The sequence below is a fragment of the Neopsephotus bourkii genome, unplaced genomic scaffold, assembly GCF_033783945.1.
Source record: "Neopsephotus bourkii isolate Nb327-2 ecotype Australia unplaced genomic scaffold, CSIRO-AGI_Nbou_v1 NB_845, whole genome shotgun sequence".
Lineage (NCBI taxonomy): Eukaryota > Metazoa > Chordata > Aves > Psittaciformes > Psittacidae > Neopsephotus > Neopsephotus bourkii.
The window spans coordinates 2,954,319-2,981,241 of record NW_026901341.1 but is presented as its reverse complement, the minus strand read 5'-3'; the positions used below and the strand labels follow the sequence as shown (position 1 = coordinate 2,981,241).

The 26,923-nt window shown below is 39.7% G+C and overlaps 2 protein-coding genes across 5 annotated transcripts; one reads left to right on the top strand and one right to left on the bottom strand.

Annotated features, from left to right (window-relative positions):
- Window positions 1-360: 360 nt before the first annotated feature.
- APLF (aprataxin and PNKP like factor) lies at window positions 361-24,699 on the bottom strand. Of its 4 annotated transcripts, none has more exons than XM_061356254.1 (10): window positions 24,419-24,699; window positions 23,249-23,400; window positions 21,721-21,847; window positions 18,320-18,498; window positions 15,233-15,621; window positions 8,944-9,069; window positions 7,057-7,103; window positions 5,639-5,677; window positions 1,558-1,638; window positions 361-1,353 (listed from the first exon to the last, which is right to left on the bottom strand). In XM_061356254.1, exons 2-10 carry the CDS (start codon window positions 23,279-23,281, stop codon window positions 1,148-1,150), a joined length of 1,227 nt encoding a protein of 408 aa, XP_061212238.1. In that variant the 5' UTR covers window positions 23,282-23,400; window positions 24,419-24,699; the 3' UTR covers window positions 361-1,147. The 4 variants fall into 4 exon arrangements, with proteins under 4 accessions (XP_061212238.1, XP_061212237.1, XP_061212240.1 ...); XM_061356253.1 differs by having other exon boundaries at window positions 24,574-24,698; XM_061356257.1 differs by lacking the exon at window positions 24,419-24,699 and having other exon boundaries at window positions 1,216-1,353; window positions 1,558-1,603.
- Window positions 24,700-24,855: 156 nt separating this feature from the next.
- Window positions 24,856-26,921, top strand: FBXO48 (F-box protein 48). The gene is made up of 2 exons (XM_061356262.1): window positions 24,856-25,161; window positions 26,729-26,921. The coding sequence occupies exons 1-2, from the start codon at window positions 24,880-24,882 to the stop codon at window positions 26,888-26,890; spliced, it is 444 nt and encodes a 147-aa protein (XP_061212246.1). The 5' UTR covers window positions 24,856-24,879; the 3' UTR covers window positions 26,891-26,921.
- Window positions 26,922-26,923: the final 2 nt, after the last annotated feature.

The window sequence follows — 26,923 nt, the reverse complement described above, 5'->3', positions numbered from 1 at the left end:
ATTGGCAAAGATGATGCAGTATCCTAAAGCAACACTGTGCCAGCTAGCAGCAATGGACATCTAATGTAAACAGAGAACATTTTGCCACCCAATTGAAATGCTTGAGTGTATTTGGACGTGTGTCTTCAACCATGATTGAGCAGATGTTCACAGGGGAACAAAGCCACACAAGAATGCTTACCCTGCTGAATTTTAGGATTGTGTCCAAACACAAGTGCCAAATTCACATGGCTCCAGACATCTGTCCTGAAACATACTAGAACTTTTCAAACTTACTTTTCTGAAAGCTCAATAAAGTTGTAAATACACTGAAGGCAGGATCTTCCAACAAAGTCTTTAGAAATCAGTCATAGTTACAGGTTTTTCCCACACTGTTACAAGTTTAATTGTGCAAAAATACAGTCACCAACACTTTGGATTTGTTGGGAATTGAACATAATTCCAGTGATGTACAAGCACGGCAAATGATACTGCTGTAACGAGAACAAATATACCATAATTGCTGTCGAGACAACAGTGGTTCGATACACCGAGATACTGTTCTCAAGTAATTTAAACAACCTGTACTTAACTACTGTACATTAAGAGAATTAAATAAATGACACCTAAAAGGAAAGCTAGGAGCAGAATAATGAAGTTTAAGACTGCACCAGTTTAAAAGAACATTAAGAAAATGGTTTAGACAGATTCCCCAGCATTGGCCAAGCAGGTCTGCAATACTGCAGATGTGAAGCATAACTCCTCTTCATTCAACACAGTGTGTGTGTATATATATTTATATATATGTTTTGCATTTCAGCAAAACAAAAGGCTTTCCTAATGCAAATGTTTAAGTATAGGAGGGTGAAGCATTAACAACCTTTCAAACTAAAAGACACCAGTGGTGTTGCAAAAGAAATAGATGAGGGGGAAAGAAACAAACAAAACTTTCAGAGCTCAGTCCTCTGGCTCCACCACTTAATGAAAGAAACCCTAACAAAATCATACATATGGAAATGAAAGGCTTTGCTGAATCCCCACACCCCCATTAAAATCTTTCTGTAGTGCCTACATCACTGAGGAAAAAACAGTTTTCAAAGCAGTTCCTGTCCTTGCACATCCACGTTTTAACACAACCAGATCAGACACATAATGTTGTTCTGTGCAGCTACATTTTGGTCTTAACAAATCTACGTGCTTCTTGCAAAAGCGTTTCAACATCTTCATTATCCTTGTCTTCTGAACTTGGCTCCCAGTCAGAGTCTTCATCAGTAGGGTCACACTCCTCTTCCTCATCATCTATAAAGCTGTCATCAAGGTCATATTCATTAGGTTCATCATCGCTGGCACTATCTTTCTCCACAGCCCTTTTTCCTGTAAGGACAAAAATGTCATATATTCATGTATCATAAATACAGAACTAGAGACCTTCCAGAGACCATATAGTTAGTCTCTCTCCTCAAGAGGAGAAAGAATCAACTAAAGCACTCCATCCAACACTAAGAATCCTAGGTTTGATTTTCAAGACTGTCATGAAAAGCTGTACCATCTCTCTCTGACCTCTACTGCAGCACTTACCCATCTGATCACTTAAAGTTTTCCGTACTGGATTTTCTTCCAGCACCTGGAAAACAGTATCAGACCTTTTGACAACATCTTCTGGTACCAGAAAAAAAACAGAATCTGATGTCTTCTGATCACTTTTCTCAAGGAGTTAGGCACACAGTTTTCCTAGTTGTCTTCCTGCCACTTCTGTACCTAAACAATTAATCTACCTTGCCATTTATTTTGACCCAAGGGTTTCTGTCTTCATCCATCCACACTTCCTTAGGGCTATTTTATACTCTTACTCTGGCACAGCTTCTAACTTGCATTCATTTCTTTCCTGAGCTTCAGGTAAGAGTAGGGAATCTGCTATGTCCCTAACCTCCTATGTTCTCAACTTGGATCCCTGCTGGATAGTCTATGCTTCCTTTCTGAACAAGGGTTAAGGAAACAACAAAAGCAGAACACTGTTTCCTGAGCTGACTGCAACCTGTTTTGCAGTCCAGTCTATTCTATCACACTGCTTTCTAAGTTGCTGTCCATCCAGCTTCTTCACAACTTACATTTTGCACTCAAATTGGCTTCTCTCTTCACAGTATATCACAATACAGTGTATTGACACAAAGACTCAGAAACCCCTGTTTTCAAGAAATGGATACTGTCCACAGCATGTTCCTAACTCTTTAGACAGCTTGTCTTGAAGCATTCTTTTAATTGCTCAAATACATTGGCACATTTAAACCCATTCCCCAAGGCAGGGTAATTCTGCTATTTACAGAAGTCTTACTTACCAAACTTGGCAGCGTCTATAAAAAGCTGCTGCCATAGCAGCATTGCCTTCTCCTCCTATTTATCAGTAGCTGTGTACCTTTAACAAGTTTATTTCTACTGCTTCTTGATTGTGGTAGAAGTGCACAACCCTTGTTCAACAAGCCTACTCTATCTCCGTTTTTCTTACATGACCACAGTTCATAACTGGCCAAAGTCTATTCATATTCCAATAATGTTATTCTGCACTTAAGTCATACCTCTGAGTAAACCCATTGTCATTCCTCTTCTTCCCAGCCTCTAATTTTTGCATTCTTATCTCATCTAGAAATAGATTATCTGTGTAAGATCACTGGCAGGTTATCTGTTGAGCAGTTCTTATCATTAAGATGAAACTATAAACATGTTTGGGTTTTTTTAACTCAGCTACAGACCCCAGTCCAAATCATCAGTGTTTATATTAACCATAAGCATCTCATAGCAGCTTTTTGAAACCTCAGGTCAGAGCTCTGGGCACTCAAGCTATGTGTATCATGGACAAACAAGAACACCAGCATCTTAGGTAGTCAGATCACATCCTCTATCAGTTACGTTTTTTCTATTTCACTATTCCAGAATTACCTTACAGTCTAAGACTTTATAGCAACTCTCACCCAAGGTTATCAAAAGCATTAGTCAAGGTTCTCAAAAATACACAACTTTATGGTTGAATTGTTTACAGAGGCACCGAAAGACCTCCTAGAACAATGTCAGCCATGTGACAAAACCAATAATGTAACTGAGAAATATCCTATGGCTGGCCAATATTCTTGGAAGGGCCAACTCTGCACCACCTAGCACAAGATCCTGAAAATGTCAACTGCCAATTTCAGCTGTAATCCACTACTGTTTACCTGACTTCAGAGGAAATCAATTACGCTTATTGCCTACCCATACCAGCAGTTTCTTACAAGGACTATGGCTCTGCAGAATGAATTATGTCTTAGAGGGAAGAGATCAAAACAAAGATGCTAAATACAGTAGGAGCAAAATCCCTATTCTCAAACTCAATTTATGAGAATAATAAGACCAAGACCTGCTTAGCAAAGAAAAGCTCTTCTTCACTTTCACAGCACTGTGGGTGGTATTTTATAACAGAAGTAGGAATTCTGGCAAAATACTACTTCCATGTTTTTCCTACAAATGTACAAGCAGCACACTATGTTTTTCATCCCTGTACATCAACAGATTGCATCACTGAATGATGCACTTCTTTCCATGTCTTTCCACTTCACTTATTTCCACTACAGTTTAATTCAGCCCCACTGCCCCTAAAGCTGCTCACTGGGTATAACTCTGCCTTTTCCCTAGTACTGTATTTGTAAAGATGACCCTGAAGCTTTCTCTGAAAGCATCTCCTTCAGGTGGGGAGAAAAAGCCTACCAACTGCCCCTTTCAAAGAGTTATATTTGCAAGTGCTTAGCAACTTGCTAGAAAACCTACAATGAAATGTGAAGAAGAAACCTGCATAGCTGCAGCAAATCATTCCGCTAATTAGCAGCAGTGCAGTGAGGTCATTCAGTAGTAATAGTTTAATACAGCATAAATGACCTTCTTCTTTTCTTCCTCCCTCGCAACTATTCCCCCCAGTAATTAGCCTTCTATGATTTCTCAGAACATAGACTATATCCTCTACAGTCAATTTGTAATCTGTCTGGTAACAATTAAGACTAAAAATGTTAAAACCCAATCATGTAGACAGTACCCTTCTTCTCTTGGCTGGTGGACTTTAAATACACTTGCAGAAATTAATGGTGTACTTAACAGTGTAGTTGTGCCAAACGGCACAGAATAAAGATTAATGGAGCCCTGACTGTCTGTGACCTTACATGGCTCAGTGTGACTGCCTCAGACATGATGCTGCTGAGCACAAGCTTTTCATCCTCAAGACAGCTCAGAAACTGGCCAACAAGACACTGGGAGAAAAAAAAATCCAACCAGTAAATGTGATCACTTTAATAAATTAATTCCTTTCTTTCCCATGTGTAGAATATCAGTTCTTCCCTAGTTGCCTCATTATAAAATCTTAACCCCTCACTGTGCTTACAATGCTATTAACAATTCTTGCTGTGCTGGAATACACATCTCTACAAGGGAAGAGTGATCAGGTTGATGCTGGTACTTTGTATAATGATATATGGCAAAGCATACAGGTAACAAACAATTGTATTACTCAGAATGTGCTAGTTCACAGATACCATCATATCAAGCATTCAGTGATGGCAAAAGTGCACACATACATGATAAGGAAATCAGATGGGAAATAAATTTCTCAGTGGAAAGTATAAAAGCAACCTCTTGCATTCATCCACAACAGAACTGGAGGCAAAACCACTTTGCCTAGAAAACTAACTGCAGCTATTTGCACTTTTATTTATTTTCTCTTTAGGAAATGCACAGCCACACCTTCATGACCTCAAGGAAGACAAGCCAGTTCCCACTTCCATTTGAGATGCAGCAGTTCCACTTCCTCATGCCTTGTTCAGGCCAGTGAACATGAAGACGGAATATCATCAAACTTTCAGATTGCTCTAAAAGCTCACTTCTAAATTGCTTTAGAAAGATAGGAAGCTGAGATACAAAGGAAGCCCGGAAACAGACCTTAAAGGGTGTTGAAAACTGGAGTTTATGCACCTGCAACATGTAAGTGAACACTGCTGGCAGCAGCAAAGCAAATTCAAGTGCGCCACTGCTAAATGGGGAGATATTCATCCACAGTATTACAATTTACATTATCGAGATAGACTACAGCTTGCCTGTGCTACTAATAATCCTCACTGACAACAAGAAACTAAGGACATATCTGTAGTTTAGCATGAAAGCTGCCCTCAACTCAAAGCCATTAACCTTTGACACTTTAGTCCTAACAAGCCAGTATATTACTTCATGGTAAGTATAAGAAAAGCTCATAAGCACATGCACATATATCACCCAAAAGTTAAAGTTTAGTGCAATGCAGAAGGAATATCTCAGTGCTTAAAGAGCAATCAATCTTTACAGGGCAAAGGAATACTGGATTCCTTTCATCCTATTATGACACCTGTATAAGGAAGGAACAATTGATTCAGCCATATGTGTCTCCTTAAGACGTTTGTTGTCTTGTCTGCTCCTAGGGAGGTACAGGTATGCTCATCCAGGAAGCCTGGTAAAATTCAATTTCAACACTATTACTTTTAAAAAAGCAAGCTGGGTTTTATTAAAATAACAACTACTTCAGGTAAATCCAGCACTATTAAATGCCAGAAAACCACTGCAGATCTGTGGTCTCATGCTGATGTGCCCATTTATAACATTAGAATATACTCACTATTTTTTGAAGTTCTTTGTCGGGTTGCTCTTTCAGTTACTGAAAAAAGAAAGTTATCAGTCAGGACAGGCTACAGCCTAGTACAAGAGTTATTCATAGAGTTTGCTACAACAGAACACTGACCTATTAAAATCAATGCTGCAATGGTTCTGCTCTATCTACAGTATGAAAACTACTTTGCTGCCCAAAAAAATCCAGACGAACTGTTCTTACAATTATGACCCATACCACCTGCAGACAGATGTCATTAATATTGGTTCAGATATTTTTTTAAGCAGAAAATTGACATATCAAAGCATTTAAGTATTTTACAGTATTGTTTCCATAAATGCAGTTTTTCCTTAATAATACCATAATCCAGATTCTTTAAAGTAAAATACCTTGTCATTACATTTCCATAACTGTTCTGCTCTGAACTACCGTTAACTGCATTGGGATTTCAAGTGGAAAAGATCTCCAAGTCCAAATATTCAAGAAAAAGCACAAGAAAATGCAAAGTATCTCTTTGAATTTTTTAAGAAAAGACAAAATGTAAACAGTACATTCCCCTGTTTTTCAACAAGCCTCATTACTGGAAAATAAAACAGGAGTAGAATATTTCTTAATAGAAATTCAGATTCATTTTTAATTATATTCCCTCCAAGCCTCAAGAGAACATATCTGCAAAACTTTGTTCTCCCAATAAGGAAAACACTGGTTAAAAATAAATAAATTAAAAAATAGATGACAGATATGTTTGTAATGTTTGCTTTAGAGCATCACAAGACTTGAAAAATTGTATGCTACTTGAGGATTTTCTATCAAAAGAATAAAAAGTAAGTATAAAATCAGAAGATACAAATCTTTATAAAAGCATAAAATATTTCTCTGTATATAATTTGCTATAGGGATGGGTGAAAAGTTATAAAAGTAATTTACTGCAGTATCCACTCAAAATGTAGAGAAATACTTCAGTAGCACCTAAATATATTCCCTCTTTTCACTGCAATACTTCAGCTCTGAAGGAAGTAGAATACAGAGATCCAGTAATGTCACACTATACTGTGTTGAATTTTCAATAAAACCTGTAACTCATGAAAATAGCCACTTTTCACATGGCATTTTTGTCAACTCCTAAGATACAAATCATCCAAACTATGTCAGTTGTGGCTGAGAAAGCCTAACTCTCTTCGCTTGAAAAACATACGTAAAAGCAAGTGCAAGTCTGCAGTGGCCAAGAATCCTCTCTACCACAGATAAGGGCAAGACCTCATACTTGAGAAAAGTAAGGGTGCAGGGCAATACAGAGTAAGCTACAAATGCAGTGTTACTCACTTACAGTAGATGAAAGCATTTTATTACAAGTGGTCTTTGTATTTGTTGCTGGGTTTTGGGGGTTTTCCCCTTGACTTTGAGCTGTACTGAATAAACGTTCTTACCTGGAGGTGCAGTGTGCTTGTATTCTAGCTTGTGCTGAGGATTCTTCCTGCAAAGAAGAAAACCATGTAAGCTTGATTCACTACCTTGCGCCACACTTAACAAGACCAAAATTCCTTAGTATTTTTGGTCCAAAACTCCTTGGTATTTTATGAACCATTTTCATTACTTTTAAAAATAAAATTCTGTGACCAGTGCTATACTGCAAGGTCTCAGCTTATAGATTATAGAGTGAGAAAATACAAACCAGGTTAAGAAAGCCTTCCTCTTGTTACAGCATTAAAAAAAATAGATGTCTGATCAAAACCAAGATATGAGATAGCTTCCAAATCTGTAAAATTAGATGCATTTGCTCGGTGAGATAAGAACTGATCCATGTGACATGCTTGAAACTCGAGATTCATTTCTGCAGCTCCAGAAGTTTTTGGTGTATTTTACAAAATACCCTTGCTGTGAAGACTGCCTCTAGAACTAGTTGCTTATTTATGTTCTCTTATTTTTCAAAAACAGAGCACAGTCAGTCCGCAGCAGAAAAACCTGGTTTTATCTCAAATAACTTGTGACAAATACACATGCTTCAACTTGATTTACAATTCTATAGCTACTGCTGTCCCAAAGTAGATTATGTGTGCATTACAAGTGATGGCTATCTGAATTAAAAAATGGAAGTACAGCTTCCTACTAAATACACTGTACTGAAACATGAAGAATTGGCTATTTCAGTGGTTTACTACTGTCACGAGCATCAGACCATTCAATCCCTACCCAAGGCACAGCGTCTTGATCTTGGGAGTTATGCTCCCTTCCAATAGTAAACAACAGATAAACACAACAAATGTAACACAAAACCCCTTCAAATTACATGTTGTTTTGTTGAAAGAATTATCATTGCTTCGTGGGTGCCTCCTTGCCTCTACCCACCAAAGAATGAAACACAGATTAAGAAATGATCAATTAATACAGCACAGAGGTGTTCTTATCTGGAAGGAAAGAGTCTGGTTTTGGATAAAGCATCTCTTGTACTCCTGAAAAGGATGTTGGTGATTTCACTACTGTTATAAAGCCAGATTTCTCATCCCAGGATGAGAAATTCATCTCATAGATGCTTTTCAGAAGAGAAATACTTTCTCTGCATTAGCTCAATATAACATGGCTTTTTCTTAAAAGTTACAGTCTTTTTGTTCCATTTCAGAGAGAACACACTCTTTAGGAATACCACGCTTTCCGCAAGACAGAGGAGAAAATGCTTCTGCTCAGGCACAATCTTTATTCACAGCAATTGTTATTTGCAATATACCCCCACAGAAGTGTTGTTGCCTCAATATATATCCTTTTGTTCATTTTATGATTACACAGCAGTCATTAAACCCCACTAAATAAAAGTGTAAACCCTAGATATTTGGAAACAAATGGAATAAAACAGATCTTTTGAGGAAAATCTGTAGTGTTTAACAAAAGCAGCAGTCAGCCATAGGCTGGATTTTATTGCTGTGACTAAATTTTCTAACAAATCAAATATTGATTAAGAGGTCTTGTACAAAATCTCAACCAATACTTTATCAAAATGTAAGCTAAAAGTTATGTATCAAGAACATATAACAATAAATTATTGCTTATATAAAAGAATAACAGTTTAATAGATGTTGACAAGTGAAAAAGTGTTGATCATTAGGTCACTGAACAGTTTCCAGGAGTCAAGTTTCCATGTTCACCAGCTCACACAGGCTCTGGTGCTTTAAAGGCAACAGTGTCTGCAATAAATTTCAGAAGGCTACAGTCAAGATTTAACATCAAGAATTACTCTTTATTCCATTGTCATTTTGCAACTCCAGGGGAGAACATTCTTCACCTGTAAAACAAGATAACCCATTCTGTACAGCATTTCATACCTGTAACAAGCTGTTCCATATGGACATTCAGGTCGGTTATCATTGTTATCCTGAGCTATAATCTCCATTTCATAATAGTCATCATCATTAGGGTGACTGAACTGCTGAAAGTGAATGGGATTCTTCCTGCAAAAAAACAAATATTGAGAACTGACTGTTCCATTTAAACACAAGAAGTAAAGATAAGAAAGTTGTTACTGAATCGGTGACAACTCATTTTTCTGTGGTTACACGAAGACAAGCTGTTAATATTCAACTTTATGCAGAATGTAAGACCTCCTTTCAGGATAACAGGAGAGAAGTTTTTTCTCAGCATACGCTGCAAAAGAGATTTTCCTATTTGCCATCAGCTTTAAGTTTCAGACCCCCAACACATACACAATCTACTGATGTAGTCTTATAGCATGAATCTTACTCAGTGGCTAACTTGCTGAGTCACGATTCCCTCTGGAGCTATCGAAATGCCATGGAAAACATTGCTGAAGTCGTAGCTCAAGCTGGAAGAGCCAATGCACCACAGCAGAAAGAATGCTGTATTTGAAGATTCCCCACACCCTTGAGGGATTGCCTGTTGGCTCAGGCTCTATTATTTCTGTTCTGTATGTGAGTTACTGCCTACGTGAGTATCCACAATGACAGAATATTATTCTAGATGGAGCAGTCTGCTGGACATTCCATTGATTATGCTGTCAAGTCTGCCTTGGCTACCATGACATTTCATTTGAAGTATCAAATTACAACAATGTATCATACAACATAACTACTCTGCATGTAGTTAAATCACACCAGTGCTAGTGAGGATAGCACATTATCAGCATCCACTACTTCTTGCTCTACCGCACTTATGCAGCTGAATCCAAGGTGAGCAAGTACTGAAAACCAATATACACACCACTGAAAGAACAATTCTGCTTCTGGGCAACAGCTCTGGCTGCAACCATACCACACAAAGCAGCCATAAACATCACTTAGAGAAACATTTGCTTTATAAAACTTCTGCAAGTGATGTTGAAAAGCACAGAGAATAACACATTAGGACTTCAGGAGAAACCCATGTGACAGGTCAAAACATACTACAAAACATTATATGCTAAAGTGAACATACCGGTACCAACAGCAACTTTCCCCCTATGATTTATTTTAAGGATGCTTTATTTTTCAAGCATAATATTTAAAAGCAAGAAATATGAGCTAATTTAATAAATGATTTTCCAAAAGTCATCCACAAAATACTTCAGTAATTTACCACACTAATTCCCAGAGTACATAACATTGTGTGTGCAAATTATAAAAGTGAACTGCTTGCCTCAAGCAGGAAGAATGACAACTTTGAACTGCAAAGTACTTAACTGCTTTAATTTGCATTTGTTACAGTTGTCATTTAGAAACACAAAGCCAGAAACATTTATGTAGCTAGCTACATACACAACAGCTCCCTCACCCATCACAGGCATTCTTTCCTTTAAATTCACAACAACCTGTTAGGGACTTTATAGGCAACAACAAATACTAATTTCAGCGTTTCAACTACTGTCATAAGAAATAAAAGCTTTCGTTACAACTTTTGCAAAGTGATTACTTAAGCATTGTGAGCAATACTGGTCATTCAGGCCTCCTTTTAGGCATCTGAAAAAAATGGGTATTTAGTATTAATACTTTCAAATCTCCATTTGCCTGGTATCTTCCACTCAGGAAACTCAACAAGAAAGCTACAGATGAACTCTTTCATGCGCTACTTATGAGAGAACCAATGTCTCCTGGATCGATTTACACAGGTGACAGACAGTCCTGGTCTTTCCTGTTAATTTCTGCAAACTACTGGGTAAACTATAATCACAGAATGGTTTGGGTTGGAAAGGGCTTTAAGATCATCTAGATCCAACCCCCCTACCATCGGCAGGGACACATCACGCAAGAGCATGTCACTCAAGGCTCTGCCCAATCTGGCCTTGAACACTGCCAGGGGATGGAGCATTTACCACTTCTTTGGAGGACTCATTCCAGTGCCTCACCACCCTCACAGTAAAGAACTTTACAGTAAAGCAAATCATTGCAAGGTTGCATTTACCAGTCTTCGACAACAATTTCTCAGGAAACATCACTTCTTGCACCAAACTCGGATTGGCTGCCAACTTTTTTTCCCATTTAAAAAATAAATGAGAACAAGTCATTTTAAAGGCTACTTGCTTTGTTTTCTGAATGTATAAAGCTTACTTAGTACTAGCAATAGCAGCAAGAATTTTCAGTAATTTGAAACACAATTCACATTCTCAAAGGGATACAGAAGCAACTAACGTTCTGTGAAACTGTGTATGCCTCATCTCTGGCAGTGTTCGAGGCCAGGCTGGACTGGCATTTGAGTAACCTGGCCTAGTGGAAGGTGTTCCTGCCTGTGGCAGGGTGCTTGCACCTAGACAATCCTTAAGAAGCCTTCCAACCCAAACCATTCTATGATTGTAATTAATTTATTCCTATAGTAAAATACATGTAGCATCATAGTCACCAAGGAAAGAAAGCCTAATAGCTGTTGATTATCCAACCTATTGTATTTCAGGAGATAAACATTTCCTTTCCAAAAAAAAAAAAAGAAAAAAGAAACAAAAGGATCTTGATGTATGCTCCCTGTCACAGGGCTTCAGGATTCTTTGGACCAGTTGATGATGCTCCTCAAATTATATGTTACCTATTAAGTACCTTACACATGTCCTGCTTCAGACACTCAGGACTATTAGACACATCATATTTTATCTTACCTTTACCTGGATAATTTGTACTCATTATACTTCTATGTGTTGTGCAACAATATCCAGCAAAATAAACAGAAGCACAAAAGTGCATAGCTTATATTAAGCAAACATTTTCCCTCCATGCAAAAATCTAAAGCCTCTTCCTCTTATTAAGGGTTTGGCTTGTTTGAAGTTTTTTTATTTTCTTTTTGGGGCACAAGGGATTGGAGTGCTAAGAACACAACATCTATCATGCTGTGTAAGTTGCACTCCGAAGCTACTTAATTTCACCACAAAATCTCGCTGCACAGGAATATGTTATTCGTTTGATCAAAACAAAATTATACTCGCACAAAAATCAACCAATTAAAAAACTATTTTAAGAGTAAAGTCTTACAATAGTTGTCTTCTCAAACACACTTACTGCAACTTTGCTTTTACAGCAGCTCTGGATTTGTGTACTTACCCTTGATGATGCAAAAAAATATGCAAATAGAAGTTATGCAAATAAAACTTATCAAGTTCTTCGGAATCAATGTGGTCATCTCAAGCAGAAGTTACATATTGCCTAATGAAACATTTAAGACAGTTTTTCATCTGTGCAGCTACCAAAAGATACTTACAAACTTTTCCTAAAGCAAGTTTAATTGATTAGTTGATTGATCCCTGGGTCTTCATAATCACATCCAGAGAGCCCTCACACCTTAAGGGCTATTTTCTAGCTAGTAAGGAAACTGGTAGTGAAAATGTAATGAATTACCAGCATTAGTTATAAAGCCACAGAATTCAAACCCAAAGTTATGCCACAACTGCATGTAACATGTTTCTAAGTTCTATATCGTGAGTCTTATTACAAGAGAGGACACACAAAAAAAACAGACACAGGTTTTCAGCTGACAGATTTACAAGCTTAAGGTGCAAGGAAAAATACTTATCTTCATAAACAAGGATCAAAGCATTTAGAAGAATGCACATACAAACCCAAAGGCTGGTTGAGCGTGCACTGCTTTGACAGCTGTGAGACAGCTTTTTACACACCCAATCAGCAGAGAACAGGTCTACCACACCCCTTCTATGCAGGCCTTGAAAAGGGAGGGGTGGGTTTGGATCTATTTTTAGTTCTAATTTCCTATTCTTCTAACTTTGAAAAACAAGCAGCAGACAAGAAAATGAACTCAAGAGAGTGCTGAAAGAGTAAGTTCCTTGACAACAAACATAGCCAGATATAACACACACAGAACACTTGCCTCCTAACTGCAGTTTCTTTCAAGGTGGCAAAGCTTCAGGCTCAGAATCTGACACTGAAGGACAATGAAAAGAAGCATCCCTGGAGTGAGAGGTTTGCATGAAGCTTGAGTCTTTCAAAAGCAGTGTTTTTAAATTAATAAATTCAGAAACTGAAATATGGGTTACAAAGTTATTTCCCAGATGTTTAAGATGTTAAGAGAAATCTAATAAAATTAATAGAACATCTAATCTTTTCAATTTATGCTATTTTACTAAGCACATACCAAACATGCTGGAGTTCTATCCAAAACACAAGTATATCTTAATATGAGAGTACAAAATAAAGACTACAATGCTGAAGAGCGTGTAGTTATTGGATAAATAACATTTTATGGATAATGAACCTCACCTAGAAAAACAAAACTTTAGGGAAATGCTATGGTTACTAACGCAGTACTCTTTTAAGATGTTGACTTATTAGAAGATGTTCTTGTTTGAAGACACCTTTCACAAAGTTAAAAGTCATGAAGGAGAAAGGAACCAAATACCTGTTGTACTCAAAGCAACTCCTCTTCCTTCACAACTCTAAAACTAGTTTTTGCACAAGAAAAACACTATGGAACGGAAAACCGTGCATATACTATCAGTGTGCTCCTTCAAAGTATCCACTCATGTCGCTTCAGTACGTGTTGTCAAAAATACGGATAACTGAGTGATTTGCTTTACTCTAACACAGCTATCCCATCAATGCAGAAAGACTACTTGGTGGTCTTGCATCAAAAACAAATATTAAGACAGACTACAAAGCATATTTCTTTTACTGCAAACAAAAAGGTTTAGTCCCCTGACATTTCCTGAAGATCAAAGCTGACGTTTTTTATATTTCCTACTTAGAAATATTCTCTAGCAAAGTAAGATTTTGTTATGTGTTATTTCAGAGCATTCTTTTTTCTTATAAGGCAACACTTTCCAAAAGTATTGCTGCCAATGTTTTAGAATAAAACCCCAAGAAGAAATGTGCACATGCCAACCCCTATTCCATATTACCTGTAACTAAAATCTGCTTTCCTAAACATTAGGAATACTTCACCATATCAGAGCATTAAACCAGCTTAAACCACACAATACAAGGAAAAACTTGTCTGAGCAAAATTAAAGGTAGCTAGAGCAAACTAGAGGCTGCATTTGTACTATGGGATCAGCTTAACTGCCTAATAAAAAAACGTGCTCTCAACATAATCCTTAAGGGCAAAAATTGAGATATGTGAAAGAAAGGTACATGAAAATCCGAAGTCTGACGTGCTCATTAACACAACAGCTTTATACTACTGATAGTTATCCACAGCAGTAGGTACTCCTCACATACACAATAAGCCATCTACTTGTGCTGTTTTGTTTTCTAAACCTCACTGTTTTTTTTCCTATTGCTCAAGCCCACTGGGGGAAAAGAAAATCATTGTTAATAATAATAAGAAATCACAGGACACACACACCACTCCTCCCATCCCCCCTGGTTTCTGGATTACCCTCATCTTTTGTGCTTATAATGAACATGAATTATCTAGAGCTCAAAACCTTCTCCTAAATGCACTTCTCAGGTCACTGGTCATTTGCTAGCACTCAACACTAGTGGTTTTGAACTTCTTTGGAATATTTGTATCACACAAAACATTTCTATATTCCACCATAAATTGAGAGGTAATGAGTAGCAGAAGAGAAAGTTAAAAAAAACAAAACTGCTCTTCACTTGAAATATTACAAAAGACACTAAGCAGATAAGGGTTAATACGGAGTTTGTAAGTATTCCTTGTTCTGGTTTTAGGAGGAAGACTGAAAGCTTAAAAAAAATAGGGCTGACAAATAGGTATTTAAAGTATTCAGATCACAAAGCATGCAATAACTTCAATAAATACAAGCATCTTTCATAAAAGTTTCAGCTGCTAATAAAACCAGCCTGTTGCTCATTTCAACCATCTACATCTCTTCTCCCCCTCGTACCTGTACCATACACACATGGGTTTTGTCTTCTTTTTAAAATGGACCTTTTCTTATTATTGTTTCTTATTTCCTACACCACTTCATCTTTTAATTTGCTGAAGTACTTCATCCCTTGTTTGGGTTATATTAAAGGTTACCTGCTAATGCAAGACATCCTGGCTCCTCCTTTCATACTTTAAAAATTCTTGTTACACCATTTGCTTCTCATCAGTCCTCTTTTTACCAAAAGTTTTATTTTCAAATCAAAGCTTGTAACTACTTCACTGTTTCCTCTTCCATAGCTAATACGTTACTCCTTAATAACAAGACAGCTTAAGCTAGTTTTAATTTTGCTTTACCTGTAACAGCCTGATCCATACATGCAAGGTGTCCTCTTACGCTTGATTTGTCTGGAGCTTTCTGAAGCATCTGCACTTCTGGTTGAATCAGAGATTTCAGTCTCATAATCCAGATTTGCATCAGGCTCAAGAATCCCTTCCTGGGCATCAAAATTTTGGGAAGTCCTGCCCCAGTGAGCTTGTTGGCTTGTAGAACCAGTAATCGGCTCTTTGTTTTCTGTCTCCTCAATTCTATTTTCTTTACTGGAGATCTGACCTACTTTTTTGGACCGTTTACTATTCAGCTGCCTATCATTTTTTTCCAGAGAACTTCCATGGTTTTTTGTTCCAGTCTTGCCATTTCCTTCCATGTTTCTCATGGTATTCTCAAGAGGAAATCCAGACGTATTCTGTGGAACAAGGTTACATTTTGAAGAACCTGAAAATTTACACTCTTCAGAATTAAAAGCTTTAAGATCAAACTCTGCCTTATCATTTTCAAAATCAGAGAATCACAAAACAGCCCAGGTTGGAAAGGACCTTGAAAGAAAAGTCTGGTCCAGCCTTTAAAATCTTCTGCTCCGCTTCCCAAACTCCAGTTAGCTGCTAAATACAGCTGCTGAATGAAAGGCTCAAGTGAAGTACACACACACACACTTTAAAGAAAAACTTATCCAAGAGCAACCATCCTCCGCTCCATTTTCCTCACACTGGAGTCAGGCTCCTCTCTCACTTCCTCAGTTTGTGAATAATCCAAGGACTTTAGTTTAAAATATTTATTAGAAATACTGTTCCTGAAAAACGAATGGGGATTATATGTGTGAACATACAGTAGGATCTAGAAAAACAAACATTTCAATAAAAGATTCTATTTTAATCCCTTAAGTATCAAGATATATGGAATATGTATTTCTCTACATAAAATATCATATGAGAGAGACATGGGAATTCGTGATTTATACATTGAGCTTAATCCTACCACAATATATCTTAAATGCCTTAGCTTGTGACTCTAAATCATAAAAATTTGTCAGTAAATACCATCAGGCAAAGATTTCAGTTTTGACAAGTGCTGCATTTTAAAATTTTGGTGCAATATACATTTAAAATAAGAGATGTGTGCTTTAAAAAAAAAGTATATGAGATACATAATGAAGAAAGGAACACTGTCCTAACAACTGACACATTACCTAAAAGCATACCTATGCTGAAGGCTGAACTACTTTAAAACATTATAGAACTATTTTAAGGTCTCTGCTTTCTACAGTGTATTATCTTAACTTCCCCTCCAGTAAATTTATACTTAGTTTACACGTGTTTGGCAGAGCTTGAAAATCAGCTGGTGGATTCCTATTTTATTTTGTTCCTTTTATTGCATACCCCATAAAATGGTTAACCAGAAGCAGAGACAATTAGATTTGAGATGGAATGTGATTAAGAAAGGGCAAATTCCACATTAGTATCAACTGATCCTGACAACAGCATATTCAGTAATTCAACTGGAGGCAAAGATGACTCTTATCAAGACTCACAAAATCAGGCTCAGCAAACAACTGCAGCTTCATTAACAAAAGGAAGACTAAATTAATTTGCCACTCCCATTTGCAACTCATCTACTACACACTTCAATCCACTGCCTCTGTTGAATATAATGAAACCAAACACTTTCACATTTATTAGGTACTAATTAAAACCAGGGTGCAAGCAAGGAAAACGGAAGCCATCAGCACTGCTGGCCCTGGTTTTAACTCGTATGTGAGCTCACTGCCACCTGGCGGCTGCTGGCCCCGGGAAGAATTAACACCCTTTTTACTCCCTACCCTTCAGCAGATTTTCTCAATCACCTTAAACAGCAGGAGCATGATTTTGATATCAAAACTCCAATCTTATAGAGCTGTCTCTGATTATTACTTTTTCTTGCAATAACCCATTATTTTTTCCTGCAAAGTTCTGAAGGCAACTTCTTAAACTGTGCTTGGGATAAAAATGACTGATTAAATTATTAGGAAAAAATAAGTAAAGCTTTACACTTACAAACTGCAAAATGAAGTAATTCATTATGTAGTCACTCACCTTGTAATTTGACAAAGAGAAAACAGCACTGCAGCTGGTATTAATGAGGCTAGTCAACAACAAAGCTCACTGCTCTTTTCAGGTAAAGATACCACTATGTTACAGCAAAACCACCCTGGCGGGGTATGATCTCCATGAGCAGATCATTTCAACTATCCTTAAGCTTAATTAAAAAAACAAAACCAAAACCCCAATAGTTTTCAGTGTCAAAACCAATGATGCACACCAAATAACAGGATTTTATCAGATCCTAGAACAGATCCAGGCAATTCTAATGCTAGAGATTAGGAAAACCTCTCTAGGTTGTTCACTTAAAGGAAATGTCAGTGAAAGCCTCTGTCTGCTTTCACCAGAATATAGTTTGTTTGTCTTTGATAATGATCCTTCTCTTTTCATTACTAGCAGGGTGCTATCACCAAGTCTTTAACTGCCTGTAAACACAGCTGTACTTTGAGGAAACACAGGGGTTGACCAGCTGGATTGAAGTATCTGTTCGCTCACTGCCAAGCTTATTTTGGATTTCGGGGGGGTCCTCCCTTTTTTGACTCAGATTTTAAGATAGTGGCATAAGCACACTCCATGCTACCTTTCTTCAAAACATAGCAGCTGCTGAGCCACATACCCTGATTTTCTCATCATAAAACTTCACCAATCACAATGGCTTTAGTATGGACAAAGTCCAATGTTGCATTACACCAGTGTCATACCATCACCTGTCCCTCAAGAGTTTTCAGAAAGAAGAAACCACACACCAAGCCAGTCCTAGGAACAGTACATTGGCCCATGTCTTCCAGCCTCTTGGTATAAAGCTGAAAGTCTGGTATTTCTCTTGGAACATCTGGGGCCTAACTCGAGATCCTGAGAAGGAAGTGTTAGAAACCCAAGACTGAAGGCTTCCATGATCCTTGCTATAGACCTGGCCAACGGTCTGGCATTTCAAAACAACCACTAAAGAACAAATCACAAGCAGAATACATACTTCTGTTTCTAGACCCAACCTTCAACATGAGGTTGCCAGCTACACTCAATAATTACCTGAGATGAAGGAACAGGGATGGAAAGACAGCTTCTTTTCTTTTGATCTTCCTCTTCACCTTCAAAATCCTCTATAGTTTCTTCAGAAGCTGATCTTTTTTTCTGTTGCACATTTACTTCTGATTCTAATGACTCCATATTGCTTTCTCCCCATCCTTGGCCTTTTTTCATTCTATTACCTTAAAAGAAAAATAAAAGGGTACCTTTAGAATGCAATTTTACAAGAATATCCTTACCATGTTAGAAATCTAAAGCTACAGCAAAGGAGAACACTGATCAAAAGCATGAGAAATAGCAGCAGCTGTGCATATGCTGTTTCAACAATACATATTTCACTTCCCACTTACAGGAGTAAAAAAAGGTATATTTTAGAATAAAACAGATGCTTGACAGGAAAATTTGGAAGACAACAATAAACATGTAGCAAAAGATATTCTGGACTGAATTTGGAGGAAAATTGGCAAAGACTGGTCTGGAATGACTGTATCGGTAACACTGACAATTTCATTTACACAAAGGACACTCATCAAGTAAACCACATGTCTAAGAACAACTTTTACCACAGAGGTATCATGTAAGTATCACTTCAGACTACCAGTTTAGACAAGCAAACATCAATTAGGCTATGGCAAAATCAGTGTATGCCCACTTGCCTAGTCAATCACATCATGGCTGATTATTCCATCAGCCAGTAACCAACAGAAAGGCAGCAAATTTGTGCCTCTCTTTGGAAAGCTTCACACCTCAGAAAACTGTAAGATCTCTGTACTGAACTACTATTTTCTGGATACGCAGCTGGGAGACAGCTAAGGCCACTGTCCTGGTTTTCTTATAGCTCCATCTGCTGTGAAATGCATTCAGAAGGAAGATACTTGACGCCATTTCGCAAGACTTCAAAAACTCTTCCCCTTCAAAAAATACTGACATGCCAAAGTCATGTATGAAACAAGGAATTTTTCCAAATTTTAACACCCAATCTTAAAACCACAGATAAGCTTTACCTTTCCAGTAGAAGACAGACAAAAAAACCCCAAATAAATGCAAGAGCAGCCTTTTAATTTTGTTCTCAACTTTTCTACCTTCCCATCCAATACAGCCCTAAAAACATGCAAATCGTTTCATAATTTTAAGGGAGTACTTTAGATATACAGAAGAGATTAGTTGTTTTATTACAGCAGCCCATTCTAAGCTAGAATCGTGATTTCACATAATGATTTTTTAAACAGCTCCAGTAGTGGTTGTGTCTCTAGCTTCTTCAAGATCAGGCCTTCAACAGCACACAGCTGTTGCCCTTTCCCTCTGCAGTGGTTTAAACCCAGCCAGTAATTCAGTACCACACAGCAGTTTGTTCACTCCCTCCCCTTCCTTCCTCTGCTCCCAGAGGGATGGGGAGGAGAATCAAAAGAATGTAACTCCCATAGGTTGAGATAAGAACAGTCCAGTAACTAAGGTATAACACAAACCCCTGCTGCTACCACCGATAATAATAATGATAAGGGAATAACAAAGGAAGAGAATACAACCGCTCACCACCAGCCAATCAATACCCAGCCCAACCCCGGCTTGAGGGTAACTACCCCCAGTTTATATAGTGGGCATGACGTGCTGTGGTATGGAATACCTCTTTGGTCAGTTTGGGTCGGGTGTCCTGTCTCTGCTTCCTCCCAGCTTCCCCTCCTCCCCAGCAGACCATGAGACTCAGAAAGTCCTTGGTCAGAGTAAACATGAGTTAGCAACAACTAAAAACATCGGTGTTATCAGCACTGTTCCCAGGCTGAAAGTCAAAATACCACAGCACTGCACTAGCTACTAAGGAGAAAAATGACTTCTACTGCTGAACCCAGGACACCCTCACAGCTCCAAATCTCCTACATGATCAAAACCTTCAGTCTTTGATACAAACCTTAAATGCACATATGTAACAAACATGACAGTACTTGCTAAAAACAAAACAAACAAAAAAACCACAAACCTCAAAAAAACAACCCAAACATGAAGAAAACAATCAGATTAGTGAAGGACTCAGGCAGTGGAAGTCCTCTTGTGCACACCCTTGTGCAGTGGAAGTCCTCTTGTGTGAAAAGGGAAAGAAAGGCAAAAAGAAAAACAGAAGAGGAAAGGAACAGGCAGGGTGTGCACTGGCATATGACAGATGTTTTTAAAGCCACCATTGTCTGGGTCAATCCACCCAGACACCTGCATTTACTGTAGGAGATAAGAAGCAATTAGTCAGACACTGTATGAAATATTTCTGCAGGCCTGCTTGGGAATCAAGAGCCAAATTTCTCCATTACGCCAGCTTAGCAGAAATAGAACATGGGGAGAGAGGCATTAAGGAATAGCTGTGGGACACGGAGGAGCAGACAGGCGCACACTAACCACAGTTCATACACCTACACTGGCTACGAGAGGGAAGTCAGCATCTAAACCACCTCACACCTCACCACAGGGCTGCAAGCAGGGTGGGGCACACAGAGAATGACAGAAACACTGGGGTAGAATTGTTAATGTATATATTCATTTTCCTTCTCTCATTTCTTTAGTCCTCCAGTTCCATCAATAGAAGTCATCAGAGCAATAAATGCCTTTTGGCAAGTTTGTGACAGGATGTCTAATGGCAGTTTTAGAAGTCTTAACAAGCTCCCAGGACCAAAGCCAGACATGCTAGAAAATTTTCTTGGGATTGTGCCAGTGTGGCACCCCTGTGTCTCCCATTGATAGTGACTGAACACAGTATTTTGCTGCTGTTACTGTTGATACACAGCAGCAGGATGTTATCACACATTCAGCAATTTCCTTTTGTGGAAAGGACAAGAGGGAATGCTATTCTATTTTGGCCTCATATTGGTATGAAACAATATAGAATATAGTTACTATATAGAAACCGTTATGAACTGCTCCTCCTAGAAGTAACTTTGGACTAAGTGATCAAGTTTGATGCAGTCAGTTAAAAAACTAACACAGACAAACATAAAAAAAAAACCCCAAACAAAACTACCTTTAAGACCTGTGAAACTGGAAGAAACTAAATTTAGAAGGGCAACACATCAGTGACCTAAATGTGGAAAAGACTTGGAATTAAAGGTACAGAGACTACGTAGAATTTGTATAGCTTATAGAAAAGGGTGTCCAAAGACAGTGTATTACCTGGCATTAAAAAGAAAACAAAAAATAAAAAAGGAACATAAAGAAAACAACTCATCACAAAGAACTCTGTCACGCCTGTAGGACTGATGACAAAGGAGGTAAGAGAAGTCAGTTTCTGTCAGCTGCCAGGCATGGAGCACGGAAAGAGAAGTAACACATTAATACTTTCTACCACCACCATTATAATGAAAGAAAATTATATCAAAGCACACAAGCGTATATTGGTATGAAAATGTACCACACTGCAAACCTACCTCCTTTCGGTACAGGCTCAGAAATTCTCTCAACCAGGAGGTCTTTTTCCAGCATCCAAGATGGAAGTACTCTCTTTCTCTGGGTAGATTTTGACTGTTCACTTGCATTATCATCAAAAAGAGGAACCTGAAACAACATTTACAGTTTAGTACCTTTTTCCAGTTACAGAAGAAAGGGAAAAAACCTAAATCACAAGTTTGTACACAATTATGTCCTTCAAACACAGCCTGGCTTTTTGGATGGTGCTCATTGTCTGATTTTTTACATTTTTTTCTACTCCACTCAGAAAAATGACATCTGTAGAAACAGGAAAAAAAAAACAAACAAAACCCTCCTCAGACCTTTGGAATAAATATCTAAAAGGCTACAAACTGAAAATTTCAAAGAAGAGCTTTACCAGCATCTATCTTGGTCTAGAGTTTCCATATGTAAAGATAAAAGAAAGAGAAGATTTAACAAACAAATGCCTGTTTGCAAAACAGGCAACCCACCCCCCCCAAAGAACCAACCAACCAACCAGGAAAAACAACATGCTAGCATTCTTTCAATTCCTTTCTCCAGAAAAGAATCACACTCTAACTTGTCTGTATAAACAATGTAAATACACCAAAATGATGTTCAGGACATACTTATTCACTCTAAGTCATTCCACCTGTTTGAATCTCTACTTACTACTAAAAGGTGTCTATCCCAGAAATCTCAGCTACAGTAACTGCTGACATTTAATTTCTTGTATGTAGATATTGTTACTGTCTGCTATTCAGTGATGTTGATCAGTGTATTCCTTTCAGTACTATGTTGGTAGACACACAAGAGAAGAACCAAGGAGTATCCTACTGACTCCATATACTATTTATCAGACTGTCTGAAAGCCATTTGACTTGGCAGTGTTTAAAAGAGGAAGGATTCTTGCTTTGAAAATTCTGTTTTGTTGGACAGCGAGCCAGCTGCCAGAGAAAATCTGGAGGCTCTTTATCTGTGTGTTTGGATGGATCTTGACAACACAACTCCATCACAACTGCACAATTCAAGTGAAATAGGATGCTAGTACGCTACAAACAGATATTACTTGTTCCAAGCACAAAGCATCACCACAGTCCAGCTACAGGCACCCCAGAAGCACATTTCAGAAGCTTTTAGGCTAGTTGGAAGAACAGGCATTCGTTTCTCTAGGCCTTTGCAGGTACCAACACAGCCCACAGCCCAGAACTGGACTTCAGTTCTGTAGTACTGAACTCAGCTAGAACATTGTTAGGTCAAAATATTCCTGTAGCAATAGCAATTTTTGTATATTTGAGAGAACAAATTATTGCAGCATAATTATCATAACCATAAATACACAATACAAATACATTCATATACTTGCGTAGCACACAATCTTTATCAATAAAACAACAGATATTTTGAATACACAACTTTGTCATGATTTACATCTCAGAGAAAAAAAGAAATGGGTTTAGAAAACACACCACCTTTCAACACATGCCTACGAATATTAAAACTTAATTTAAAAAATTAAGCACCCACCAAATGCCTGGAAGTAGCAGCATTTTTTGTCATTTTTGCAGCTCCCTGTACCTCAGAGTTGGAAGAAGCTGGTTCTGTTAACAATGGACTACAAGATGTCTCAACTGGGGGAACACTCAGTGTTTCTTATGCATCAGCCTCCTGGGTTTTTTCTGACAAAACAAAATGATTGGTAGTTATTCAAACAAATATAACCATGTACTCTTTACTCAAATACAGAAGTTGGTCTGAATGTTGCCATTAATACATTTCTAAACTGAATGTAACATACTCTTACATCAGTTTGCAGAAGAAACAAACATTCCTTCCTTTCTACCTTCCACTAGAAATATTCCAAACAAAAAATGTTCCAATACCCGCTGACCACCACTGTAGGGGTTTGGGGTTTGAGTACATAATTTATACTAGTCACTGCCATGACAAAACTTTGAGAAAGCTGAAATCACAGCTTAGAATTTGGTTTGCTGTAAATCTTTGAAAGTTCCCAGAATTGGATTCTACAATAAAAGTGACACAACAACATTAAGACACAGTTTTCAGGATCAGCCACACTATGAATCCAGCACTTCCTGTCTAGCCCTAACTAAAGGTTACAATACTGCAGCTCTGAGGTGCCATCACACACTCAAGCGCTGGTTTTAAAAGCCTCAGTTCAGAGCCACCTCACCTGAAAGTGCACCAAAACTGCAACTGTTTTCCCTTTAACCCTTTACCCTTCCACTCGACAATTCACATTAAAGCTCATCTAGTTACAGTCGCCTACCACGGGCAGGGACACCTTCCACTAGACCAGGTTGCCCCAAGCCCCACACAACCTGGCCTTGAACATCTCCAGGGCAGCCACAGCTTCTCTGGGCACCCTGTGCCCGGGTCTCACCACCCTCACAGTGCAGAATTCTTTAATATCTCGTCTATATGTTTAATTACGGCTGTATGCACCGCACAGCACCACTCGGGAGCCCCTGCCACAGCTTCCTGCCTCACAGGCAAGGCACACACTGATCGGCCGCGCTGTTCGCTGCCTCCTGAAGAGGAACGCAAGCGACCAAGCAGTGCCCCACACAACAGGCCCCTCCGGGTGCTCCCCGAGAGGTTATGGTGCTGCACGGGCTCCAGCCTTGGCGTGTGCCCCTCTGAACACGGTGAATCGAGACACAAAACCACCCTGACCTCGGCCGGGAGCAGCCCGCAGCTGGGGCAGGAGATGCGCCCTACACCAGACGTCAGGCCGAGGCGGGGGAAGGCCGCAGCCCGGCCCCACGGAGCGGAGGCCGCGAGGTGATGCACCGGTAGCTCGGTGCGTCCAGGGGCGGGACCGGCCTCACCTCGGGGGTACCGGAACGGGGCAAGGCCCGGCCGAAGCCACCACCGAGACACTCCGGAGGGTCCCTGGCGCGCCGGCGGATGACGCAGGGGCGCTCGGTCACATGACCTGCAGCGACGGAGCCGGGAAGCGGAAGGGTTCTCCTCAAAATACAAACACCGGCACCCCAAGACACAGGGGCACCCCCGCGGCGGCGGGCTGGGTCAGCGCCATGCCGGAGGGCGCGGAACAGGGCCCGGGGGCCGCGGATCACCGCAGCAACCCGCGGTGACTGGAGGGGTGCCCTCCGCGCCCCGAGTTTGAGGGGATGGACGGGGAACGCGCTGCCGCCGCCGGACCCGCGCTCCTCCCCTCCGGCCGAGGAGGGGGGGGCCCGGCTGACTTCGTGGCTCTCCTCCCACCGGAGGTCAGCTCCCGGATTTTCAGCGACCTCGATGTTGAGAGCTTGTGTCACGCGTCCGTGACATGCAAGGGCTGGCACCGCGTCATCGAGAGCAACGACCGCCTATGGAGACACCACTGCCTGAGCGTGCGGGCCGTGTGCCAGCGGGAGATCGACTGCGACCGAGGAAACGGATATTCCTGGAAGGTAAAGGTAACGCCAGCGACGTCGTGTCGGCAGCGTCGAGGCTTCTGGGATTGGCAATAAAAGCGTGTCACATTACTTCAGCAGAGCTCATCTGTCGCAGGGTAATGGGAGAACCGCTGTAATCACAGCGTGGCTCAGTAGCGCATCCCAACAGCTGGACATCTGGTACAATGCACACAGGGATAAGTCCAGGCTGACCTGCTTCCTGCCCACGACCACATCTGCCCAGCTGAGATTGCTCCGTTTAGTCCTCACCACCCCACACAGCCCCATCCCTGGCACTTTTCAGAACCAGGTTGGACAGGGCTTTGAGCTACCTGTTCTAGTGGAAGGAGTCCCTGCCCATGGCAGGGGATTGAAACTGGATGAGCTTTAAGGTCCCTTCCAACCCAAACCATTCTATGGTTCTGTGACTCATCACATCAAAGTCTGCACAGCCCTAGCATGGAAGAAAGCCCACATTCCTGTAGGCAGGGCTGGGGGGGTAAAAGAAGACAACATACCCCACTTGGCAGTATGTGCTCTCTGGTTGCATTTGATGGGAATAGTTCTGGTGAGGAATGACTTCCCAGAATTGCATCTTGGATAGCTCTGCTTCAGTACACCTTAAGCAACATGCATCCAGGAGGAAAATAAATAAATAAATAAATAAATAAATAAAAATCAGGGTAGAGACAAGGAAACAAGGAGAAGCTGTTTTGAAACTCTCCCCACACACACTCCCAGTCACAGCTGCTCTGAGGAGTTCAGAGCTGATCACACTGGAAGATCTGTCACAGCCTGCAAGCTGAAGTAGATCAGGAAGGGAGAGGTTTCAGTTACTACTCTGGACCAGCTAGAGCGTGATTCCCCACCTTGTTTTAGCTGGTGTGTTCAAGAGCAGGGGGTCCATGGAGGGGTAAAAAGAGAGGCGCAGCAGCAAAAAAAAGGAAAACCCAAACCCAAAACAACCTAGTTCTGTACTCTCACACGTAGAGGTGTTTCAGTATGAGGCAAAGCCATGAGCAGGTAGTGGTTGCCTTTTGAATGCACAGATCTTCCTACTCTTGCACAGGAATTTCCAGAACTACCTGTACTGATTCTCTATCTTACCTGGTGGGGATTTGAAGTAGGAGAACAAACACACAGAATCAGCATCTTTGTGCACTAAAAGGTTGAAGACAGTTTTCTTGCAACAAAAGGTTGAAAGGCTGAAAAGAAGAAACCAGCCAGCCTGCATTAAGAGCCCAAATGAGTTAAAGGTCACAAGTAACCTCAATAGGAAGAGAAAGTGAAAGGCATCTCTTTTAAGGAGTAAGGAAGATGAATTCCTGGTTTAGGGTTTTCATCTTGACCTTCAAAGAATTAAGGCAAGAAGTGGTTCTCCACCCAACTTAGAACAGAAAAGTTGGAAATAGATGAAGGTCTGCTTCTTGGTAGCAGCATACCTTCCTGGGCTTAGTCTAGATATCCAAAGACATGTTTCAAATCCTTTTTCTAGCATTCTTCCAATGCAAAAACTTACTTGCATTGAATGCAGCTGAAATCAGTTCATTTCCAAGACTTGCGCTGTCTGTTTTTCCATCAGATCACGTTACTGAGAAACTACTGGAAAAGCAAAGTGAAGAAAGAATGGCTGAGTGGGAAATACAGCAACATTCCTTCACGGAACAGCCTGCCAGAGAAAAGCATGTATCCCATGGACGCTGACACATGGGGAGAAATCCTGGAAGCAGAACTTGAGAAATGAGAAACCAGTGCTTGTTCTAGCAACTTAAGAACC

Excerpts from the sequence above, each read along its gene's own strand:
- APLF (XM_061356254.1), bottom strand. The coding sequence starts at position 23,281 with ATGACAAAAAATGCTGCTACTTCCAGGCATTTG. Across the intron at positions 9,070-15,232 it reads TATGGATCAGGCTGTTACAG|GAAGAATCCCATTCACTTTC; the intron begins GTAAAGCAAAAT and ends GTTTTTTTGCAG. Across the intron at positions 1,354-1,557 it reads AACTTTAAGTGATCAGATGG|GAAAAAGGGCTGTGGAGAAA; the intron begins GTAAGTGCTGCA and ends TTGTCCTTACAG.
- FBXO48 (XM_061356262.1), top strand. The coding sequence starts at position 24,880 with ATGGACGGGGAACGCGCTGCCGCCGCCGGACCCGCGCTCCTCCCCTCC. Across the intron at positions 25,162-26,728 it reads GAAACGGATATTCCTGGAAG|ATCACGTTACTGAGAAACTA; the intron begins GTAAAGGTAACG and ends TTTTTCCATCAG.